General features: G+C 41.4%; 1 protein-coding gene across 2 annotated transcripts in view; it reads left to right on the top strand.

Moving 5' to 3' along the window:
• The window catches only part of LOC101168685 (NT-3 growth factor receptor), a 44,074-nt gene extending 26,552 nt beyond the window's left edge, over positions 1 to 17,522 (top strand). The window contains exons 6-18 of one of the 2 annotated variants that reach the window (XM_011472849.4): positions 88 to 230; positions 662 to 803; positions 4,476 to 4,588; positions 5,538 to 5,709; positions 6,863 to 6,886; positions 7,763 to 7,830; positions 8,370 to 8,469; positions 9,840 to 10,025; positions 11,185 to 11,309; positions 11,579 to 11,751; positions 12,306 to 12,549; positions 15,749 to 15,907; positions 16,552 to 17,522. In XM_011472849.4, the coding sequence (XP_011471151.1) occupies positions 88 to 230; positions 662 to 803; positions 4,476 to 4,588; positions 5,538 to 5,709; positions 6,863 to 6,886; positions 7,763 to 7,830; positions 8,370 to 8,469; positions 9,840 to 10,025; positions 11,185 to 11,309; positions 11,579 to 11,751; positions 12,306 to 12,549; positions 15,749 to 15,907; positions 16,552 to 16,737 (1,835 nt within the window). In that variant the 3' untranslated portion in view covers positions 16,738 to 17,522. Of the gene's footprint in view, positions 1 to 87; positions 231 to 661; positions 804 to 4,475; positions 4,589 to 5,537; positions 5,710 to 6,862; positions 6,887 to 7,762; positions 7,831 to 8,369; positions 8,470 to 9,839; positions 10,026 to 11,184; positions 11,310 to 11,578; positions 11,752 to 12,305; positions 12,550 to 15,745; positions 15,908 to 16,551 lie in introns of both variants that reach the window. The other variant, XM_078948314.1, reaches the window with a different exon arrangement.
• Positions 17,523 to 23,449: the final 5,927 nt, after the last annotated feature.

The raw sequence follows: 23,449 nt of genomic DNA, 5'->3' as shown, positions 1-23,449 counted from the left end.
TACCCATTTTTCTTAGGGCCATCCTCTATGTGTTGACACTTGGACACTAGGATCTCTGAAAGATCAACAGCTTTTTCTCTGTTTCAGAGCTGCCAGTGGTCAGAGTCAGCCACAGCAACATAACAGTGGTTGAAGGAGCTCAGGTGACTGTGATCTGTAATGGTTCTGGATCCCCGCTGCCTAAAATGGACTGGCCTGTCAACGGTTTGCACTCCATCAATACACAGGAGGTACAACAACCTCAGCTTCGTTCAGAGCAGAGATGAACTCCACACCTAATACTTGGACACTGCTGGAAATACCTTTATGAATAATTCAAGCATCTTCTAGCATCACTCACAATGTAGTTGCAAAAGATATCAAGTTTTATATTCCCGAGAGAAACAGTGGAATGTTTTATTTGATTAATTGGATAGAGAGGCACCATAGGTTGTCTATATCGACATTGTGTTATAAATTGCTGTTTAAATGTATCTCATGTTCACATTTGTAAAATTGTATGGATGCACAATGAATTTAGCTGAAAGCTGCAGATATTTTCAACTGTGTTTGCTAAAACTAATTGTATAGGCGACCATTGTCAACTATACAAACCTTTACCTTCATTTACTGAAGACGAGTCAACAACTTAGATCGCTGAAAGATCCACTTGTCCTTCCAGGACAAGGTCTACAAAAATGGCATCCAATCCATCATCATAAAACTGGTCAACATGAGCAGAGACGACAACAACTTCATGCTGAACTGCACTGCCACCAATGAAGTGGGCATGAGCAACGCAACAATTCAGCTAACTGTTCACTGTAAGTTGTACAACACAAGACCCACACTCACAAACTCCACTTACACCTGTTCAATCTACCGATGAGAAGGACATTTAGTCTGAGTTTTAACTCACTGTCATTGCCATTCATGGTGCATGGTCAGAACTTTTTAGGTCAAGGGGCATCTGTACTTGACAAATAGGGTAGTTTTAGAAGGGCCAAAATGGCTTTGGGAGCCTCAGGATCCTTTGTCTGACATTTCTAGATGTGGTTATTTCGGCTTCCTCAAAATATGACTTCAAATTGGAAGAATGGCTGGAGTGTAAGACTGACTGACAGATTGCCATGGCGTCTAAAGTAATGCAGACTTTGTAAGTGATCCCGTATGGTGAAGAGGGTCAAGTCAGAAACCAAACTTTTAGTTAAGCATTTGTTCTGTTTTTACCTTCAGCTATTGCAGTAAAATGTGGATTATGAAAACAGATAAAAATACTGATAAGTTTCCTTCACAGATTGGATGAGATCTGTCTTAGAGCATGTGGATCTCAGCTTTTCAAGAGAAACTCAAAGTTAAGATGGTCTGTGTCTCCCGAAAATGTGCCTGACAATGGATGGTTAAATGGTTGGATGGACGGAGGGACAGAAGGAGGGAGTACAGGCTGAATGAACCGAAAGATGGCTGGGGTAATGGAAAGGATGGATGGATAAAATTAGGGTTCAGAAGAACTGGTGGCAGGCAGATACAAAACTTTAAATAATTTATAATTAATCTGGATGAGGACTCTCAAGAACAGAACAACAATGTGACATACCTGGAAAAACAACAATTGACCTTAACGATCTGATCATGAACAACACAAACAACTTTAATAATATTCTGACAATAAGTTGCTGACTGAAAACAGCTAATATAGGTAACTAAAACTTGATATAGACATATTTTTTTATCAACATAACACTAAACCGAAACATTTAAAAAGAACTCTTTAAACAGAACAAACCATGTAACATGAAGGAAAGGTTGGACACCTAAAGCTTTATTTTATAGCTACTGTAGCCACCGTCCTCACAGAATACATCGTTGACATCACATCCTTAGGTAGGTTCATGTTTGCGATCCGTTTTAGGTTTGGCCCAGAAGCTGTACATAAAGTAGGTGTTGGAGTTCTTCAGGTTTTTTTTCCCCCAGCAACTATGTTTCTTTTTTTTGTTGATGGAATTTAGGCAGAACAGGCTGGAGGTCTTCATTGACTTTAAGGAGTCTGTTTTTCCATTCCATCCTTACCTCAAATTCTGTCTGAAGTGGTTTGGAAGCAAGTATTAAACTGCCTCAGATCCATCAAACCCCAAGGCTGCAGTTGTTATTGAGAAATTATGTCTGTGTTTGTATATTAGCCTTTAACATCGTAGATGTCACCATTGACATGCTCTTAGACATACCCTAATTCTCAGACTGTTTGCGTGATTGACGTGAATCAGCTGATTCTGATGTGGAGAAAAGCAAAAGTAAGTAAAGTATTGCATGATGGCACAAAAGTGCTTTTCTCCTCTTCAGAATCCACTGGAATCCGGTTGAAGAGTTACAGTAGCCAAAAAAATGTTAACGCTGGAGCTAAACCTTTGTTAAAGGGTTAAGAACAGAAAACAATGCAAGCACAAGGTTAATAGTAAGACCAGGTGAGAGTATGTTTTTGTTAACCACGCCCACATTCCTAATATATTCATATTGTGTGTCTTATCGTTTTATTCCGCTTGAGTTAACGATTCATAAATTAATTGTTCACAATATTCCAGTAAGCAGCAGGAAAACACCAAATTTGTCAGCTCCCCACGCTAACGCTCTTTGTCATCTACAAACTTTAAAAACCAACATATTCTCCCCAAGTACCTTCCCGATGAGACTCCAGGAGTTAGGAGGTGATGGATCAAAATCCTTAGGAGGAGGTTTTTTATTTTTATTCAAGATGGCTTTTTCCCAATGTTTAAGGTCAACCAATCTTCGATTGTGGTTATAGACTTAACTTGGTGGCATTTCTGTAAAGTTTTGTAAAGATCGCTCAAACAATTGTTTTTTTCCCCATATTGTGGGAAAATTAGAATATTGCCAAATTTTACACTTTGCTACAGCAAAGTGTAGCAAAGTGTACGGGCCATCCCATAATAATTTTAAAACTTCCTTTGGATATTCCTGATGTGCTTTGGTTTCGTTAGTCGATTTAGATTTTTTTTGAGCCACATAAAAGATTTTGTACCAATTTGTTTTTTTGACAGTTTCCTCCAGAATCACTAAGCAACTTAGTTCTGTATCCAATACCTGGAGAAAATGCAGAGGGAGAGCAACCAAAATACAGAACCCAAAGAATCAGAGAAAAAACATGAACAAGACAGGACTGTGAACAGGGCGAACAAGACAAGAACAAGATAACCTGAGATGCTTAAATAGAACAGGCTCCAGCTGCACCATAGGAGTGTAATAATGAGACAGTCAGGAGAAGAGGGGCAGGATGGGAGCAAAGACTAAGTAAAGGTGCAGATTAAGACACCAAACTCTTCTGTGGAGAGGTTTTCACTGCCCTAAAGACCAAAGTTTTTAGGTTTGTCAGGACTAGTCAGCTTACATGGTTAGCACTTTCGTTTAGATCATCCTAGATGCCTATTAGTTTAGTGGTCATGTCCAACCAGAGGAGGAGCTTTAGTCATTTACATATTCACAAAGAGTTTTCTACCTTTCAGACTCTCAGGAGAGAACTACAAACAGAAGTGGACCAAACTGGCTGGAAAATATTGAAACAAAGGAGAGAAGTAGTGGCTTTAGTAAGGGGTAATGGCCTTCGAAGCGTGCATCATCACTTTTTAACGCACGCCACGGAAGCCTGGACGGTTGCTTCCGTGAGGCCCGTTATGAACTGATAATGCACGCTTCGAAGGCCATTAACCCACTTATACCACGGTCACTTACAAAAGAAATAAAATAGTAACCAGTTTTTAGTCCTTAATTCTTGCTTGGACTATTTATTCTTTGGAGTGGTGCGTTGTCACGGTAACGTGACCAGGCACCGCAGCACAGCTGCAGTCAAGATTTTGCGATAAAGCTAAAAGGTTGTTTTAAAGAAGCCGGCGCAGTGATACAGAAGATTTGAGACAGATGACCGGAACTTCTTTTTGGGGCGGTTATCACTTTTTAATGCACACCCAGCAGCCAATCAGAATTGAGGATAAACCTGGACCATGGTATAAAAGGTGTATTTGAACTTCAAAACCAGTGAACTTTATTGTAGCAAAGAAATAACCTGAAGCTCCTTGTAAAATTTCTGATCTCTGTCCAAATATTTTGGACTCTTACACACCAATATTTAAAAAAAAAAATTGTTTTTCAGTCCGAATCAATTAGATGTTTGTCATTCAAATAAGAAAACTTCTAGTCTGAGTCATCTGAATGAGTCCTTTGTCTTTTCTAACAGATTTTAGTCTAAGAACATAGACTTTACCGTAATGTTCTTTACTATGACACCAGAAGTCTGCGAGGTAAACACTCACAAAAGGAAGGAGAAAATAGGCAAAGCTATTGAATATTCACATTATTCACTTATCTTCTCTGCACTTACCTTTAATAAGCTTGAACTGCCAGAGAAAACTTGAGGATGGCTCTGTACTAAGCTTGTTTGACCTTACCGACTTGTTTGGAATAAACCAAATCTCTCTTCTTCTCAGTTCCACCTTCTGTTGTGAACCTGATGAAGCCAGAGCGTCGCCATGACACTTGCATCGAGTTCACTGTGCGAGGTTTCCCCCACCCAACTCTAAAATGGTTCCACAACAATCAGGTGCCGTTCCCTTCATTCTGATATCCTACTGTGTATTCATACTTTTTCCTCAGAATGAAAACCTCAGCCCTTAAATGACCTCAGGATGATGCTGGAGGAGTTAGGAGGCAGCAGATCAAAATCCTTAAGAGTTTCACTTTGTAGATGCTTTTAAATGTGATTTTTTTTGGGGGGAAAACTCCCAACGTCGAAGGTCTACTGAACTTTGGTTATGGTTTTCGATTTCACCCTGGTGCCATTTTTTGTGAATTTTGTGAGGATCACTCAAACAAATGTCCCTCCTGTTATGTCGATTTTTTCCCATATTGTGGGAAAATGTGAAAATGGTCAAATTTCACACATAGTCACAAAATGGCTCCCAAACCGTAGCTCCATTGGCCATCCCATAATATTTTTAAAACTTGGGATATTCCAACACGTGTTTTGGGTTTGTTAATGGATTTAGATTTTTTTTTTCGAGCCCTGGTTTCACCCACTGTGACATAATCAGTTTTTGTTTTTTTCTGGGTCGGGGTGGGGTGGGGGTGTCGTTCACTTTGTCCCAAATTCATTTTCACCGGGTACAAGGTGTGTCCAAATTGTAGTGAGTTTTTGAGTCTGTGGCGAGGGTTAAATTTTTGCTCAAAGCGCACAAAGAAAAGATTCTGGTCTTTCGGTCCAGAATGTTATTACTGATTAAAAGTCAAACTCATGTCAAAGATGGTAAGTATTAGTAAAAGAGATATATGAAGCACTGCAATAACTGTATTGATATGAATAAAACGTAAATTAGAAGTCTAACGTAGTTCTAATGTAGTAGTTAAACTCTAAAGAACTTTTGTTATTCTTTTGTTGTCTTGGACAGAATCTGCTCATTAAGCGACTTATGTTAACATTTCAAAAATGGGAAAATCTTGAAAAATGTCAGCTGTCGTGAAGAGACTGGTTTCTTCTGATTGTCTTCCTTCAGGAAATTTACCACACAGAATATGTTCGCCCTGACATGGAAACTTACCTTGATTATATAGAAGGATGCCTCAATTTTAAGAACCCAACTCACCACAATAATGGCAACTACACTTTGATGGCAACCAACGAGCTCGGGGTGGCCAACAGGACCGTGTACGGCTTCTTCATGGAAGGTAAGCCTCTGCGCTTGTAGTCCTTTCTGGATCCAACATAAAATATTTTTTTTAAACAGATATAAATCTAATTTAAAAAAAAGTTGCATGTTTTGTGTACATTAATTTGATTGGTTCCATAAAATTCCCAATTTTGAGGAATTATTTCTTGATACGTTTTTAGGGATTGAGATGTAGAGTGTACAGATTCGACTGTGTTTGCGTTCACTTCCTGTTTGAGGTGAGCTTGTTGTCTAAAAGAAGTCTTGAAAAAGTGCAGATGTGATGTTAAAGATAAAAAGCTGTGGTTAGTCTTCATGGATGTGAATTCTTCCAACCAAAACACAACGCCATTAGGGGTCCATTTCCATTAAAACGTACAAATAAATATTTTAATTTCTTCAGAATTTCTCTAAAAGGGCCTACACCATGCTATTCTTCAGCCCTTCAGAGTATGCAATATATATATATATGATTATATATACATACCCATGGCACACTAAAGATGACATTTTTTATGAAATTGAAGTTATTTTCGCAGCTCATTTTCCTTCCTTGTCTAAAACGAGGACTCGATTTTAGAAAAATCTTCAGATTCAGAGGACTCTGTTTCTGAGGCTCCGCCTTTCGCTCTTTGTGGGTGCCGCCCATTTAATGACATCATCATAGAACCGGCCTCAGCACAGTGTCTGCATCTCACCCACGAAAACAAGCATTCAAACTTTTGTAAAGATGGATCTGCATATTGTGCACACGAAGGAAAGTGTTTTGCCGATCACCGGAGAAAGTGGGCGTATGCGTTAGCCCGTGGGCGGTGCTGGCAGCGCAGACTCTTCCTGGAAGGGGCTGTCCCTCACATTGTGATGTCACATTGTGAGAACCTGCTTGTTTTGGTGGGTTGGGAGGGGATGGTACTCAGAGAGCAGCTTTTTAGAGGAATGCTGGAGATGTGTAAATAGATCAAAATACAGCTTTGAGGTTTATTCTTTGAGGAATTAACATTTTAATACACTTTAAAAATTGCATTTTTAATGAGATAGGCCTTTTAAATATTGTTGAACACTGAATTTCTTTTTCCAATTTTATGAAAAACGTTTTAAAATGCAAAGTCGGCCTGTTTTGATGTTAGTAGTTGTCAGTTTTACTGTTTTTTTCTCTTCTGTTCCTCCCACAGATCCGCCCACGGACTCTCCTTTTTGTAAGTTCCTCTTTCGATTGATATTGTGGCAGATTTACAGTTTTAGATCTGACATGCTTGCATGTAAGAAAAAAAAACAAAAAACTAAATACTGTATGAAGTTGGCAAAAGCAGAAAGCTGTTCTTCCCCCACGCCGTCTGTGTGCTGTAGGAACAGATGAAACATAAATAAATGATGGAGGTTAGTAACAGTGCAATGAACGCTAACCTGCCTGCTGTAACCTACTTCAGAGGTGCTCGTCTGGGAATTTGTGGTGAAGAAATTCTCTATAGTTCTGAATCGTATTATTGACAAACAAAACTGATTTAAACATTCACGTTCTGAAGAATGTGGATAAAAAGTACATCATATTTTTTACATTGAACTTCTCTTCTGAAGAAATGTGTTTCCTCTTCTTTATCTTTTGTCAGCATCAAGGGATTTTGTTAAATCTACACACATTTAGTGTATCTGTTTAACCCCCCACCATCACCACCACACATTAACATCAAATGCACAAAACGAGATAAAAAAAATGGAAAGATTCTGATCAAAAGTTACCTTCATTGGTTCTTGTGTAAAAACCATTTTTTATTGTTAAAGACTAAACTCAAGAAAGCTGCTCACAGTTTGAAATCAGTCTGATAGCAGATGTCATGTAAGGCTCTGTGATCACACAACGCCTTAAAGTCTGTGTGAAACCTGCAGGTAAGTGTCTCCAAGCTGCAGCTGGTTCCCGCATTTTCCTCTTTTAATCAACAACATTTTAAAAAGGCGAAATGTGAGTTTTTTTTCCCTCCATGGTCTCATTTCAGAACAGAAAAGGTGTGAATGTTTGTTGATGACAGTCTGTTTTCACATCCGGGTGTCTAATGCTAAACTCTTGTGTTTTCCAGTTACAGTTTCCAGCTCCCCAGTTCCTCCAATTTCTGAGACCAAAGAACCCCAAGAAGATTCTATGAGGGTCAGTTGCTCTAACAACAGTTCCCGTCTCCGCCATCTCTAAAGGGAAGACGTTGTTTTTACAGCTTTAGCATTGTCAATATTTAGCTCTATGCAGTACACCAGTCAGAAGAAATCCCATAGCTGTCAGAACCACTGTTCCGAACCCGAGACTGTTGCTTTAGAAGGTTCTGTGGTAGCTAAAACCTCAAAGACACTCAGTGATGTGGGAAAAAGTCATTACTTTGAATTTCCTTTTGACTTCAATTCAGAACATAGTTGTGTTTGGATTTTAGTCAGTCTGTAGCTTTTCCTGTTGTTTTTACTGATCAAGAGCATTGATATTCAATTAGTCCACAAAACAGAAGTTTCTGTTTGTCAACCTTTACATACCACGGAGTCTTACCAAGTTACATGTTTGCTGAAGGTGCAGCAAGGTGACATACTGTAAAACAAAACATTGTCATAAAGAATAAAGTTGATCATTAGCCATCAGATCAAAGCTCTTTCAGAGGAGACGTTATCATGCTGTCCAGTCCTGAGCGTGTTTCTGACCTGCAGGTTTCTGTGGCCGTCGGGGTGGCAGGGTTTGCCTGTGCGGTGCTGACGGTCTTCTTTCTCCTCATCAAGTATAGAAGACGATCAAAGTTGACCATGAAAGGTAAACCACTTCTTTCCTCTGGGAAGAATGATCAGAACGGGTTAGGAGCACAGCTCCAAAATGGAAAAGCACAAAACAAAGATCACTTTCCCTCTGTACATTTCCTAAAACCAACAGGTGGTTAAAGTTGGAAGCAGCTGGATTTGTGTGGTGACTGAAAGAGCTCCAACTCCATCAATGTAGTGCAGAGTGGGCTGCAGCCATCTGAAACAACATCCTTATTGTTGCATCTTGTGTTTGTCAAAGTGATGGAGTTCCTCTGTTAAACTCTGTTGACCATCAAACATTGGAGTTTTTCCAAAAAACGTTACTTATAGCATTGATTGTGTTGGCCTGTTACAGACTCACAACAGTGTTGCGGTTGTTGCTGTTCTCCAGCAGCAGAGAAAATGTCCTCCAGCACCACATCAAGCTCTCACCCTGACTGACGCTCACAGATGGATGCGTGCAGCTGTCCATGCATTCATGGGGGCGAGGAGACATCTCGGGCTCAGGGGAGGCAGTTTCAGAAAATGTAGATATGAAAGGAGTTATCTTAGATCAGTCCAGGCTGAGGTCAGTCCAGCAGTTTGCATTAAAGTCCCACTCCAACATGGGACTTTATCATTATGATTATGCAGATTTTAGCCAAAATTAAAAAAAAACATATTTTCTGCAGCGCAACAGGAGTTCATCAGAAATTCCCCTCCAGGCAGAAGTAACCCCACGCCAATCATTCCTTTTGTTTACACTCTTCTGCTAGCTTAAAGTCCCTCACAACCCCAGGCTAACATTTCACGTATAGTAAAAAAAAGGGTGAGCAATATCAAAGCTATCCAGCTGTACAGTTTTGAGTCAGATACCAGCTCAGACAAGGAAAATGAAGATGTTAATGGATGTCTGCAAGTGGATGAATCAGAATTGAAGCACAGCAGGAAAACTTTGGCCCATCACAAACCCTGGTCCTCATGAAGTACTACCCAGCCTGTTTTCCAGTTCTCCCAAAGCAGCTTGCTGCTGACACCCTGTGGACTCAAGTGATTCCACATCCTGATTGACTGAACACACCTGGTTTAGGTTTTCAGCATTAAGCAGTTCAGGAAGACTTTGAAAACCTGTAGGGTTGGGGCTCCTGAGGACCAGGGTTGGCCAGCCCTGGACCCGACCATTTAGCTGAAATGTCAGGCAGAGAAGACTGAAAGAAGAAAATATTAATAAATCTTTGAAAGTTGGAAAATAGTCTATCCCAGTTTGTTTGATGCCATCCCAGACCACCTGGCTGCCTGATCCACACAACAGTAAACTAAAACGTGAACTGTTGCACTTAAAACTTAACCTAATGTTGATCTGCTTGTGAGTAATCTGTGACAGTATATCGTTTGTGTTTGTAGGTCCAACAGCTGGGATGAGTGGTGAAGACTCTGCCAGCCCATTTCATCATATCAATCATGGGGTCGTCAGCCCCTGCATGGTGGACCTTAGTTCAGATGCTGTGGCGATCGGAATGAACAGAATCCCTGTTATAGAAAACCCACAGTACTTCAAACATGGACACAACTGCAGCAAACCAACCACATGTAAGTACGTGCAGAGCTGCTCATCATGATCTCAGCTCTGACAGCCTGGGTAGAAAAATGATGTGTTCACAGGATTTCAAAAACCTAGAACACTGCGGAGAAATCTGCCCACATTTTTCAGGGAATGAATGTTTTAAACCAGGGGTGTCAGAATCCAGGTCTGTGGGTGTCCAACCAACATGCTGTTGAACGTTTTTTATTGGATAAACACACCGATCCAGGTAACCAGCAGCAGATAAGGCAGGGTTTCTGGAAAACAAGCAGGAGGCGGCCCTCGAGGCCTGGATTTGAACACTCCTGATTTAAACTGAGTGTCACCAACTAATCATCTACTAAACTCAAAGCATCTGCACAGGTTACCCAGATGTCATTAAATCCGTTTATTAGGTTCAAATGTCTATTATTTTCTGAACTCTTGTTTTTGTAGAGTTTAAGAGCTGGAACTCCAGTTTATGTAAAAATAAATACTTGAAAGAAATTATTCAGTGGGCCCTGAATCTGTATTCCATGAGGATCAGATAAGTTTAATGTTTTGAATGGAATTATGGAAATTAATACACTTTTCCATGACATTCAAAATCTTTGAAAAGCAGTTCAATAAATCTGGTCAGTCAGATGCAGTCTCCTCCTCATTCTTTCATTTTCATGTTTGCTACAATAATATTCATTGTCAATCACCAGAAGTCTGGTGAAGAGACCATCAGATGCCTCCAGCAACTATTTTGATAGACAAGTCTCATGACCTTCTCTGGTGATCGGAGGCTTTTTCAGAGCAAATTAAGAAACGAGGTTCAAACCGAGCAAACGCTGAATCTGTCCCACATCATAAAAAAAAAAAAAAAAAAAGTCTCAGACACGAGACCGAGTAAAAATTGATCTGCGATGCCAAAAAACGTGCAGCTTTTCACATCTGTTTCAGCTGATACAGTTTTCTTGCAGAAGAGTGTAACACCTGCTTTTGCTAAATGACAAACCGAAGGTCAACTGCAGGCCAACAACTACTGCTGCCTGAAGAGTTAAGTCAGCTGTCATGGTGGGACAGTTTACTGAAACTAAGTTGTATGGAGGGAAGGGCATGAAGGAAAATTCCCCCTGAGGTTAAAGTCAGTAGAATTTTAGGTTTTGTTTCTTTTTCAGGTCTCCCGTCTTTGTGTTTCAGATGTTCAGCATATCAAACAGAGGGACATCATTTTGAAGAGGGAGCTTGGAGAAGGAGCCTTTGGAAAGGTCTTCTTAGCCGAATGTTACAACCTCACTAAGGACAAGATGCTGGTGGCTGTGAAGGTAAGACAACTGTGTTTTCATTGAAATAAAAGGTTCTGCACTTCTTTGTTTCCTCACAAGGCAAATAGGATAGTTTCTGCTTCTTTATGTATGTAATTATTGTTCATATTACTGTCACAAAAAAAACCCAGATCATCCAAAAGGATGGGGCTGTTTTCTTGACTGCAGTCAACTGGCAAGGCACTTCTGGTGTCTCAAAGGGTTTTTGCCCTTCATGCATTGATGCTGCAGTTTCTGAGCACTTTGTCACTTAGCATCTGTCCTTTCAGACTCTGAAAGACCCCACACTTGCAGCAAGGAAGGATTTCCAACGTGAGGCTGAGCTGCTGACCAACCTCCAGCATGAACATATTGTGAAGTTCTATGGAGTATGTGTGGATGGAGACCCCCTCATCATGGTGTTTGAGTACATGAAGCACGGGGATCTCAATAAGTTTCTCAGGTGAGTGCCGCCACTATATTTGCATAATACACTGCATAAAACCTTCAGAAACGCATGAAAGAAAGAAACACCCTGGTGCATTTCACATCGTCACATACTGGACGTGGATTAAAAGACGGGTTGAAGCAGAACTCTGCTTTGGACAGCTGAAAGATTTGACCTTGCTGGTTAAGAGCATTGATTATTTGCTGGTCATCTCTTCTGAGGGTCACGGTTGGATCTTCCATCTCGTTCTCACATTCAGAATTTTGTGTCATCAAATTCGTATCCCGACCAAATTTGTTGGTGCTGGTGCTGGAGAACCCTAAGGGGAAGGGAGACTTTGTAGATGGAAACTCAAAACATTTAATAAATAATGTGTTGCTGGACTCAAGAAAAGAAAAACCATTCAACTGTTTGTGCTTTTTAATGAAGGTAGTAAAGTTCTAAAGAAGTATGTGTCATTTACTAAGCATTTGGTTGACACTTGGTCAGCATCCACCTCCATCCTCCACGCTCTGATCACTTCTAATGGCTAAAACATTTGAAGGCTCCTGACAGTGTTTGTGTCCTAGAGCACACGGGCCAGACGCCATGATCCTGGTGGACGACGAGTCTCTGCAGACCAAAGGGGAGCTAGGCGTGTCCCAGATGCTCCACATTGGAAGTCAGATTGCAAGTGGGATGATCTACTTGGCGTCCCAACACTTCGTACACCGGGATCTGGCAACCAGGAACTGCTTGGTGGGGAATGGTCTTCTGGTGAAAATTGGAGACTTTGGGATGTCCAGAGACATTTACAGCACTGACTATTACAGGGTAAGAACACACTTGGCAACTTCTCTCATAGACATGAATGGCAAATTTAGTAATCTCACGGCAATTGAGTGAATTTTACTTTAAATCATTTTGCTTTAGGGTCTGATTTAATTACAGAAAAATCACATGAATTAAGAAATTGCAAAACTGTATCATGTGTCTTTTATTTCTGTTGTCATAGTCATAAGGCAGGTTGGGATTTGCCCCTCTCATTTCACTTGGATGCTTCCAAAGAACCAGTTTTCCATGTGGAACCAAGCATAAGAAAACAGAGAGGAGTTGATTGAGCTCTTTGAAGTTCTTTTCTTCTAAACGTGTTCTTCCACAGAAAAGCAATCTTATGTTTATCGTCTGCCTTTTATTATGAAGCAAAGATAATTATTTCTGGTAGAACCAAGATAAAGTAGTTATTTACTCTGGCCTGTACACCAAAGTTCTGGTTTGAAGGCCTGAACCGATTCTGCAACCAGCTTAGTGGAAAAAGATGAGAGAGACTTAAACCGAGGAGTTTTCACACTGAGGACTACACTGAAATAAAGGAAAAAGCACTGCAGCCCTGGTAAGACCAAAGAAAGGGTAGAACCTCATTATCTGCCTTGATTCTCATGGTGCAGACGCATGTTTTCCAAGAGCTCCAAGGCCTTAAAAAAAATCTGTTTTTCTGGGGCAGCAGTTCCTTCTATGACCAGTAAAAATAAATGTATTTATGACTCACAAATATGTCATTCCTCCTCACATACCAATGAATCTCGTCCTAACTCTCTAACATGTCTAAATCACCTCTCTGGATGGAGAAGAGAAACAGGGCCCTTCAACATTAGGCCAGAGTTGCTCACATTTACTGTTTGTCACACAACACTTGGGACAGTTCAAAATTCGGTGCACACTAAAGCCCTGAATTGTGTACGCCTGTGGAGTGAGGGGGTGTCCTCTGGGGGAGCACTGAGTCTGTGTTGTCATTGGAGGTTCAGTGAGCGGGGGCTCCATCAGATAAGACTGTTGTCACAGCCGTGCTCCTCACAGGGGGGAGTCACGTTAGAAAGGAGAAATAATCAATTGAAGCAGCTTTCCCGTTTGAGGCACACCGGTTTATTGTTGCAGAATGCATACGATACCACCTGAAATATTCATGTTATATCATTTGGTCCACACTGAATCACTCTGAAGGCTTATGGCTATTATTTTCTTATCTGTGTTTCTGTCTCTGGTTGGTTGTTTCTGGGTCGCCTGAAACAAATAAATTTAAAACTGGATAACGTGGCTGTGTCTGATTCCCGCCCTAACTACTAAAAAACTGTCTAGTGCGGCACTATGTAGTGCCCTGAATTTCAAAAACAATTCAGTCACCATGCTTACTATTTTTATTTTTTTTTTAACGGCAGATATGACGTCATCGATTTCATGAATCTAAAATCTAATTGATATGAGCGTTAGGCGATGATTATCTATGAGTCTTCTGAAGATAAAAACATTGATGGTTTATTAAAAAATACATTTAAATACATTTAAATACATTTTTTGGTATAAAAATAAAAATGTTTCGATGCAGTGCATTGTGGTCTATATTCGCCGATCTAGTGAGCATCAATGCACACTGGTTTTTTGCAGAGACTGCTGGGTAACTTCTAGGGCACTGGATTTTGGAATTGTAGATTCAGACAGCATTAGAAAATGGTGAACGCACTTTATAGTGAGTAGTGAAGGAATTCGGACTCAACCTGTGTCTTTACGATGACCCATGTGTGAGGATGGTGCACTCTAGTTTGTTTTTTTGTGATAGTTCGTGGTTTTAGTCAAGTTGGGTTTTGAGTTGTCCCCCTGTCAGAGTCGCATCAGGTTGAGGTTGATCATCCATAGCTGTCTGGTTGTCTGTTCTTCTTTGTCATGTAAGGTTTTGAATAAGCTGGACCCAAAAGCAGACAGGGATTAGGTCAGAAGTTGAGCAGTTTATTGAACGTAGAGAAGAGTATGGCTTATCCGGTGAAGAGGCAACTAGCAGCAGGGCAGGAGGTCCGGAGCTGTTTGTTGATGGCGTAGAGGGGAGGAATCCAGAAGGATTTGACGTGGCTTGGCAAATCTTGAAGGGACTTGAGTTGATTTGGCTTGAGAAGAGGTGACTTGGCGCAAAGAGACTTGGCCCGGCTTGGCTTGGCTTAGTTTGACTTAATGTGGCTTAGCTCGGCTTAGCTTCAGCAGAGATCGGTGTATTTCTGCTGAAGATCCTTCCATATGAAACAGACGAAAGGACAATGGCAGGAGGGCGTGATGAACTAATAAAGGTTGTCTAATTGGATGCAGAAAAGGTTTGAGTGACTAGATCATGAAGCAGGTGTCCGAGGGCGACCCCGACACCTGACATGTCACCTGTTTTGTCATCTTTTTGTTTTTCCTTTAGTTGTGGTTTTTGTTGTTTTCAAGTTTATTTATTAAATTTTCTCCCATCAAGCTTTGTCTCCTGCATTTTTGGCTCCTACACCACCACTTCCTGACACCATGTGACCACTTGGTTTCTAATGAGCTCATTTGAAGCCTACCCTCATCAAAGCCCCTCCTTCCCAAAAATGAAACATGGTTTTGACCTTTGCCAGTTGTTGAAACACGCTCAGTAAGGCCGTTTTCTCCTCCTAAGGAATCATCTGTCAGTCAAAAGACCACACCTCCATGTTGGAGCAACTTTTAGCATTTAGAATCCTACGAAAGAGAGGTCAGAGATTATCGTTCCAATGAGTCCAGCAGTGTACCTTCGGCCTCTCATCTACACAGTTCTGTTCCTGCAGCTGTTCAACAGTCCAGTCCCCTGATTTCTACAGGGTGAAACCGTACAACTAATGTGTGCATGCACAGTTTCCTGTGTCAGTGCATGGTAGATGCATTGTGTTGTGAAGTTGTTCACACAGTTTTCTACTCTGTTTGTCCAAACTCATGATTTCTGCCTTTGAGCTCACGTTTGGCTGTGAATGACGTCCACAATGAGAATGGAGGAGTGGCCGTGTCTCTGCTGTCAAAAGATTGAGCATGTCTGAACTGTTTGATAGTCACAAATGTGATCTGTGTGAGTGTTTGACGTGCTCCTGTTTTACTCTCAAAAATGACAAGCTCATCTCCTGCCTCAGAGGAAAATGTAACTGCAGTAGACTACCCAGCTGTATCTAAAGACTTAACCTTCATGTTTGGTGTGTGTGTGTGTGTGTGTAAGCAGGTAGGAGGCCACACAATGCTACCAATCCGCTGGATGCCGCCGGAGAGCATCATGTACAGAAAGTTCACCACAGAGAGCGACGTGTGGAGCTTTGGAGTCATCCTGTGGGAAATCTTCACCTACGGAAAACAGCCGTGGTTTCATCTTTCCAACAACGAGGTACCAACAGAAGTCCTGCACACGTTTTGAAAAGTCTGAGCAAATCAGAGAAAGCTTCAAAGCCTGTTCACTGATCAGGCCTGCACAGCTTTAGTATCACATTGGTATGGTGTTTGCTCTCTCCAACACTCCCTGACACTCTGCAAAATTTTCATTTTCAGTTTAGAGCCTTCTAGCCTTCCCTTTTAAAGCCACATTGGAAGAAAAAATACAACTTTTTCATTTAAGAAAAGCTAAACTGATAATTCAACCATTTTCTAAACCACTGGGTCCCATTTGTGATCTCAGGGTTTTGCAGCAGCCTATTCAAAGACAGGGTTCACCCTGAATGGCTGAAAACACAGAACCACACACATATTCACACCTAGGGAATAATTTAGAACCACCAAATGAACCTGTGAACCATGTGGGAGGAAGCCGGAGAACATGGGGAGAACATGCAGACTCCACACATACGCCAGCCTGGTTCACACAGTGAACAGTTTTGAAATCACTTTGCGGTTTGCTTTAGATTTCACAAACGTGTTCTCTGAAATGAGCAGAACAGAGCTGTTGTTGTACCATGTTCTCAGCCCAAACCAGGAACACAATGGAGGAAAGGGACCACCAGCTGCTTTTACACAGAGTGTCTCTTCCCTCTGCAGGTGATTGAGTGCATCACTCAGGGCAGGGTTCTGGAGCGGCCCAGGCTTTGTCCGAAGGAGATCTATGACATGATGCTGGGCTGCTGGCAGAGGGAGCCACAGCAGCGGCTCAACATTAAAGACATCCAGAAGACGCTGTTTTCTCTGATGAAAGCCACGCCGGTCTACCTGGATATACTAGGATGACAGCAGCTGACGAGGCGTTTGGATTCCAACCAGTCGAACTGATCCTTGAGTGAGAAGAAGACTCTTTTCAACTGAACTCGACCACACAGAATGGCAGTTATTTAATTTATGAAACAATACGTATGGATATTTACATGGATTCCTGTTTTTCTCTTTGTCTGTTTTCTGTGCAGACAAACACACAAGTAAGCACTCTCAAGCATTTTCAGATTCCTGCAGTGCCACTCTACTTTAAATTTTGTTTCAATTATTTTTCCACCGAAGCATGAATTCCTTGTTTTCTCTCATCCATTCATGAACTACTAGTCCAAATGCAGCAAAAACAATGAAAATGTTAAAGAAAAACTGTGATTACTGTAAAAAATTATTTTCTGTCAAAAGGCGAGAGTGAATGCTGACAGCTGAAGATGCTGATGTGTGATTCAGCTCTAAAAGAAGCTTGGAGGCTGAAATTCTTGGTAAAACCTTAAAGTGAATGGGCTAAATGTAAATTTGACAAAGAAGTAAAACAGCAAACAATTTCAAGACAGATAATCAAAGAAAAACACACTGATCATGGAAAATGACCAAGTTGGCCAAAAAAAGCTTAAATTGTTGGAAAAAGCAGCATAATGGTAATAATACCAAAGACTGTGGGAATTTTGAAAAGCTGAGGACAGTTGGAAGAGGCTGGTGTTGTGGATTTGTGTTCAGTGTTGTTGTTGCTTCAGTGCAGTTAAATCTGTCCACAAAGAGCCTGAGTGTTCCAGTTGCTTCCTGGTTTCATGGAGTCCTTCACCTAAAGAGCATTCTCTCCATGCTAGTGGCAAACATCATTCAGGTAGAATCATGAAAAAATCCTCAGAGCAGAGCTGAAAACTGGCAGTCTAACGGCGTCCTATTAGTTCTTGTTGTCAGTCTTTTGGGTTCTTCACCTGTCTGGCTCTGCCTCGACCCTCTGGGCCTTAGGACTTCCTGACAAGTGGAGTGTCTGGATGCTGGATTGAGGTTTTCTTTCCTAAACCTGCCTAAAGCCTCAGTCCCAGCTGCCGTTACGGGTGGATACGGGCTGTCTGCAGGGGAAGAAGGGGCAAATCTGTACAGGGCACACAGCTGGCCCACACAAACAATGAAGGCGTAGAGTACTCAGTGACCCTGTAGAGAGCAACTCTTCATGTGCATTTTTTCTACAGGCGTGCTGCGGGCAACAGGTTGTAGTGAAGACTTGAACTATACATGAGGGGAGGAGGACAGAAGTTGGTGGAATGTAGACACGTATGAATTTATGATTTTTTCAACCCTCCAAATTGTGTTAAAATGAGGCAATTAGACAATCAGTGTAGTTTGTGTGGACATCCTACACCCACTTACTCACCTTACTAATGACCACAGTGTGGCGTGAGGACGCCGTACGACAGCATTACCTGTACATCACAGGTGTGTGTAACTTGCGTTAGCCTTACAAATATTTCACGATACACTTACCAAACACACGACAATGGTACGTTCCATTTTAATGACCTCCCTTGAAATTGCCTTACAAGCCTAAAGGGAACTGCAAGACACACCTGCACTCGACTTAACCCTTGTGCTATCCTAGGCACTTTAACGTTGGGAGTTGGGTCATCTAGACCCACTAGACAGTGCTCTGAACCTTTTTTCTTCAATGATTTGTGATCTTCACTGGTGTCCATGGATTACATGAAATCTTTCCACCTTTATCCACCTTTGTCATGGTAGAGAGAACACGTCAAAGTAAGGGTGGAGTCATCTAAGATATCACAAGGGATAAGATGCAGCCGCTCCTCTTCATGACACTCCGTGGACCCGGACAACCCAAAAACCTTTAGGGGGTTGACCCCCTACAGGTTTTTGGTCTACCCTCGTACTGGTGTATGTGACTAAGCCTTGTATGTGACACCGGGACGAATATTCGCCAGGCGTTATTCGCCAGCATTTTTCGCCACGTTTTTTCTGTTCACACCCAGGCGATTTTCGCTGACGATGAGCCGAGCGAACATGCAATTTCATTCCCTGACATTAGATGGCGCTTAATGTAAACAGAAATACTCCTGTACACAAGGTGGCGCAGCGCAACTTTACGCTTCTTAAAGTCGCTTTTCACTCAGAAGAAGAGAGCAAGTATTTACGCGCTTGTCAGAATCAAACAAAGAAAACATGAATATTTCAAGCACCAGTTGCTCCAACTGGTGCTTGGTTCGGGGATATTTTAGAATGTCCATCATTATTTCTTGGCGTCTATCTTCTTCGCTGGTATGTGTGCTCAGCAAGGCAGTTTTGTGTTTGAGCGCCCCCCAAGTCGTGTTTTACTGTAACTTCAGAAGCTCCAGACACGTGTGCAAAAGCGCCATTCTCATTGGTCGAGTAGATTTCGACGCGACGCGTCGGAAAAAAAAACGAATCCGAGGCGGTTTTTTTTTTTGACGCGTGGCGTTTTTTCGCGTCGGTGTGCACACTCTCATTGATGCCCTGTGTTTAGTCACGAGGCGTTAAACGTCGGCGAAATTCGCGCGCGAAATTCGTCCCGGTGTGTACGGGCCTTTAAGCTGTTTCCACTCTTTGGTTAGGTTACCTGAGGTCATGCTGAGCCGACTTTTAACTTTTAGCTTTAGAAACCAAGAATTGAGCTTCAGTGTTATCCGGTGCCCACATCCTGAACACGGAGAATCTCCTAAAGATGTGAGGAAACATTTCCACGATGTTTGCCTTCTTAAAGTTCTGCTACATGTTTCCTGCATTTAATCTATTGTTGTTGGCATCCACCTAAGGTATCTACATCCCAGAACCGCCTGCAAACACAAACCTTGCTACTCTGTTCCAGCTAAGACACTCCATGAATTTTATACACAAGCACTAATTGTACACAGACGTGGCGGAAAAAACGAAAAATATGTTGAACGTCAGTGAATATTTGGAGGAAATATTGGGCTTTAAAAAATAAGCTTTCATCATCAGACACGTCACATGATTTCAGTAAGAATATTGTCAAAAATGGGTTTGGACACAGGGAGCTTTCTGCTCACACAAAATATCTTCAACACAATATCACACAATCTGTGTCATCTTCTAATGCAGGATTGGAAGAAAACAACTGCCTTGTGAGTTCATCTGCAGGAGAAAAGAGAAATCTTAAACAGATATATACTAAGGTAAAAGAAACATTTCCTTCTGACTTGTTTTTTTTTTTTTTACCTGTCATTTTTATAGCAGCTAAATGATTTTGAACCAAAAAACTGAGCGTTTTCCTTCTAAAACAAACAATAATTTGGATAAGTAAAGAGTTTTAAATGATGTTTGTGTGCTATAAATATCCTTTCTTTGTAAATGTGTACTCTTCATTCTAATGTATAGGATCATTAAAGAACTGTTTCCATTATGAGATTGTTTGTCAGTTGTAGTTTCCTGGTAAAGATCCTTTCAGGGAGCATTGTGTTGTTCCTAACACGATGGTCTTTTTTGGCTTGTGTTGGTGCAGAAACTCCAAATGTCTGTTGTGCTGCCCCCCCACTGGTTGTGCTAAAACAGAACGTGGTCCCATGTAAGAACAGAGCAGAACCGTTCAGAGCCTTGGTTCGGTCCATTCAGAGGTAGACCTGCTGCCTTGTGTCCATGCTTGGAGGACATGCAGGCCACCATTGCACCACCACGAAAGCAGGCAGACCTTCCACACAGTTTCTCTTCTGTTTCGAGGGTCATCCAGATGTTTCTCTGTGCTTTTCCTCCTCAGCAGTGGGTTTCCCCTTGAGCTCTCTCTCCTATGGATCCATTTGTGTCCTAAAGTCTGTCTCTGACTGTTGAACATTGACCTGGACTAAAGCAGCTGAGGTCTGCAGCTCCTTCTAGCTTCTTCCACTTCTTTGATGACCGCCTGAATGATTTTTTTGTGTTACAAGCTAAACATGTTGGAGTCATGGTGTCCCTTTTCTGCTTCTGTAAATGATCGTCTCCATCTGTTGTAGAGTCAAAGTGAATGTTTACAAAGCTGACATGCTGTCACTCTTTGTACGATTCAGACCAAATTAAAGTTACTCAGCACATCTCGATCTCCATGTGGTTTGGGAGTTTTTCTGTACATAAAACATGTCTAAGATTAAAGTACTACAGTGGTGGACAGAATTGTTGGTACCCTCAAGTAACCCTTGTGCTATCCTAGGCACTTTACCGTTGGGAGTTGGGTCATCTAGACCCACTAGACAGAGCTCTGAACCTTTTTTCTTCAATGATTTGTGATCTTCACTGGTGTCCATGGATTACATGAAATCTTTCCACCTTTATCCACCTTTGTCATGGTAAGGAGAACACGTCAATGTAAGGGTGGGGTCATCTAAGATAGCACAAGGGTTTTAAAGAAGGAAAGTCCACAATTCTCACTGAAATGACTTGAAATGTTCAAAAGTAACAATAAATTAAAATTGATTGAAAATTAAATTATTAAAATCAGCCATTACTTTTGAGTTGTTGACTAACAGAATTATTTAAATAAACAAACTAATGAAATGGGTCTGGACAAAAATGATGGTGCCTCCATAAAAGACTGAGAACTAATTGCCCAGGGGGTCATGATGAACTCAGGTTTGTCCTTTAATTGACATCACAGCTGTTTTCAAGCCCATAATCAGTCAGTCTGTCTATTTAAAGGGAGACAAATAGTCACATTGCTGTTTGCTGAAAAGATGTGAACCACACTGAACATGAAGAACAGAAAGCCAAGGAGAGAACTGTCCCAGGACATTAGAAACAAAATTATAGACAAACATTGCAAAGGTAAAGGTTATAAAACCATCTCTAAGCAGCTTGAAGTTCCTGTGACGACAGTGGCACATATTATTCAGAAGTTTAAGACCCACAAGACAGTAGCCAACCTCCCTGGACGTGGCTGGAAGAGGAAAATTGATGACAAATTGAGGAGACGGATGGTTGGAACTGTATCCAAAGAGCCCAGAACAACCTCCAAAGACATTAAAGGTGAACTCCTAGTTCAAGGTACATCAGTGTCAGATCGCTCCATTTGTCATTGTTTGAGCCAGAGTGGACTTCATGGGAGACGACCAAGGAGGACACCACTGTTGAAAGGAAATCATCAAAAAGACAGAATGGAATTTGCAAAAATGCATGTTGACGAGCCACAAAGCTTCTGGGAAAATGTCCTTTGGACAAATGAGACCAAACTGGATCTTTTTGGTAAGGCACATCAGCTCTATGTACTCAAAACTGAAGCATCCAACCAAAAGAACACTGTCCCTACTGTGAAACATGGAGGAGGCTCAGTTCTGTTTTGGGGCTTCTTTGCTGCATCTGCCACAGGGTGTCTTGAAGTTGTGGAAGGTCAAATGAAATCTTAAGATTATCAAGGCATTCTGGATAGAAATGTGCTACCTAGTGTCAGAAAGCTTGGTCTCAGTCGCAGGTCATGGGTCTTCCAACAGGACAACGATCCAAAACACACAGGCAAAAACCCCCAAGAATGGCTAAGAGAAAAGTGTTGGACTATTCTGAAGTGGCCTTCTATGAGCCCAGATCTGAATCCCATTGAACATCAGTGGAAGGAGCTGAAACATGCTATTTGGAGAAGACACCCGTCAAACCTGAGACAACTGGAGCAGTTTGCTCATGAGGAGGGGAACAAAATACCTGTGGACAGGTGCAGAAGGCTCATTGACAAATACAGAAACCGTTTCATTGCAGTGATTGCCTCAAAAGGTTGTGCAACAAAATATTAAGTTATGGGTACCATCATTTTTGTCCAGCCCTATTTCATTAGTTTTTTTTTTAATAATTCTATTAATCAACAACTCAAAAGTAATGGCTGATTTTGATTATTAAATTTTCATAAATTTTAATTTATTGTTACTTTTGAACGTTTCAAGTCATTTCAGTGAGCATTGTGGACTTTATTTCTTTAACTGAGGGGTACCAACAATTTTGTCCACCACTGTATAACAATGTTTGACCTTGTTTTTGAGGGTTATGATTGTATTTTTCCCGGCAAAGCCTGTTCAGAAAAGCTCTCCTTTACTTTGAATGCGTTTCATCATAAAGCGTTTAAAGCCGAGTGGATTCTTCTGCCTGTCTTCTTCCGGCGTGTACCTGATTTGTGAGCAGCTGTGGATATTCTGTGGAGCAAAATGTAAATGTGTTCCAGGTATGTTAGTAATGAATGCTTTAGCTGTATAGGATCCAACTGGTAAAGTGAATTATTGTAAATAACATGAAAAGGTTTTGTCACTGCAGAACAGAAATTCAGAAAAGTTCACATTTATCTGGATACAAACATGCTGATTTTTTTCATGATCCATCAAGATCATTAAGAGAAGGATTTGACATAAGCTTATAGAACCATGGGTCTGTGGTGACTGGTAACACCCCCCCCCCCCCCCCCCCCCCCCATTGGGGGTCCTCTTTCAGAGGTATTGGAGAAGATGAAGAGGAGGTTCTCATCAGTTTAGCTGTTGAGACTCAGATGGTGAGAAGCAGCTGAAGCGTCTGTGGTTAGACACTGTTCAGGACACCATGCTGAATACAGCCCCCCCCCACCCACCCATTGTTATTTGGGATGGGGGGTTGGTTCCATGAGAGTTGTATGTCAGTGATCGAGAGATCAGAGGGTCAGAGCGACCCCCGGGGGATAAACCAATACCTGCGTGTGAGAGATAAGAGTTCACGGCTCTGCTGCTGAATGTCTCAGATGGAGGCTGCCAGTGTGAAAACTCTG

Source organism: Oryzias latipes, chromosome 6 (genome assembly GCF_053564925.1).
Source record: "Oryzias latipes strain Hd-rR chromosome 6, Olatipes_Hd-rR_3.1".
Classification (NCBI taxonomy): domain Eukaryota; kingdom Metazoa; phylum Chordata; class Actinopteri; order Beloniformes; family Adrianichthyidae; genus Oryzias; species Oryzias latipes.
Note: the sequence above shows the minus strand (reverse complement) of the source record. Positions and strands in the feature narration are given on the sequence as shown.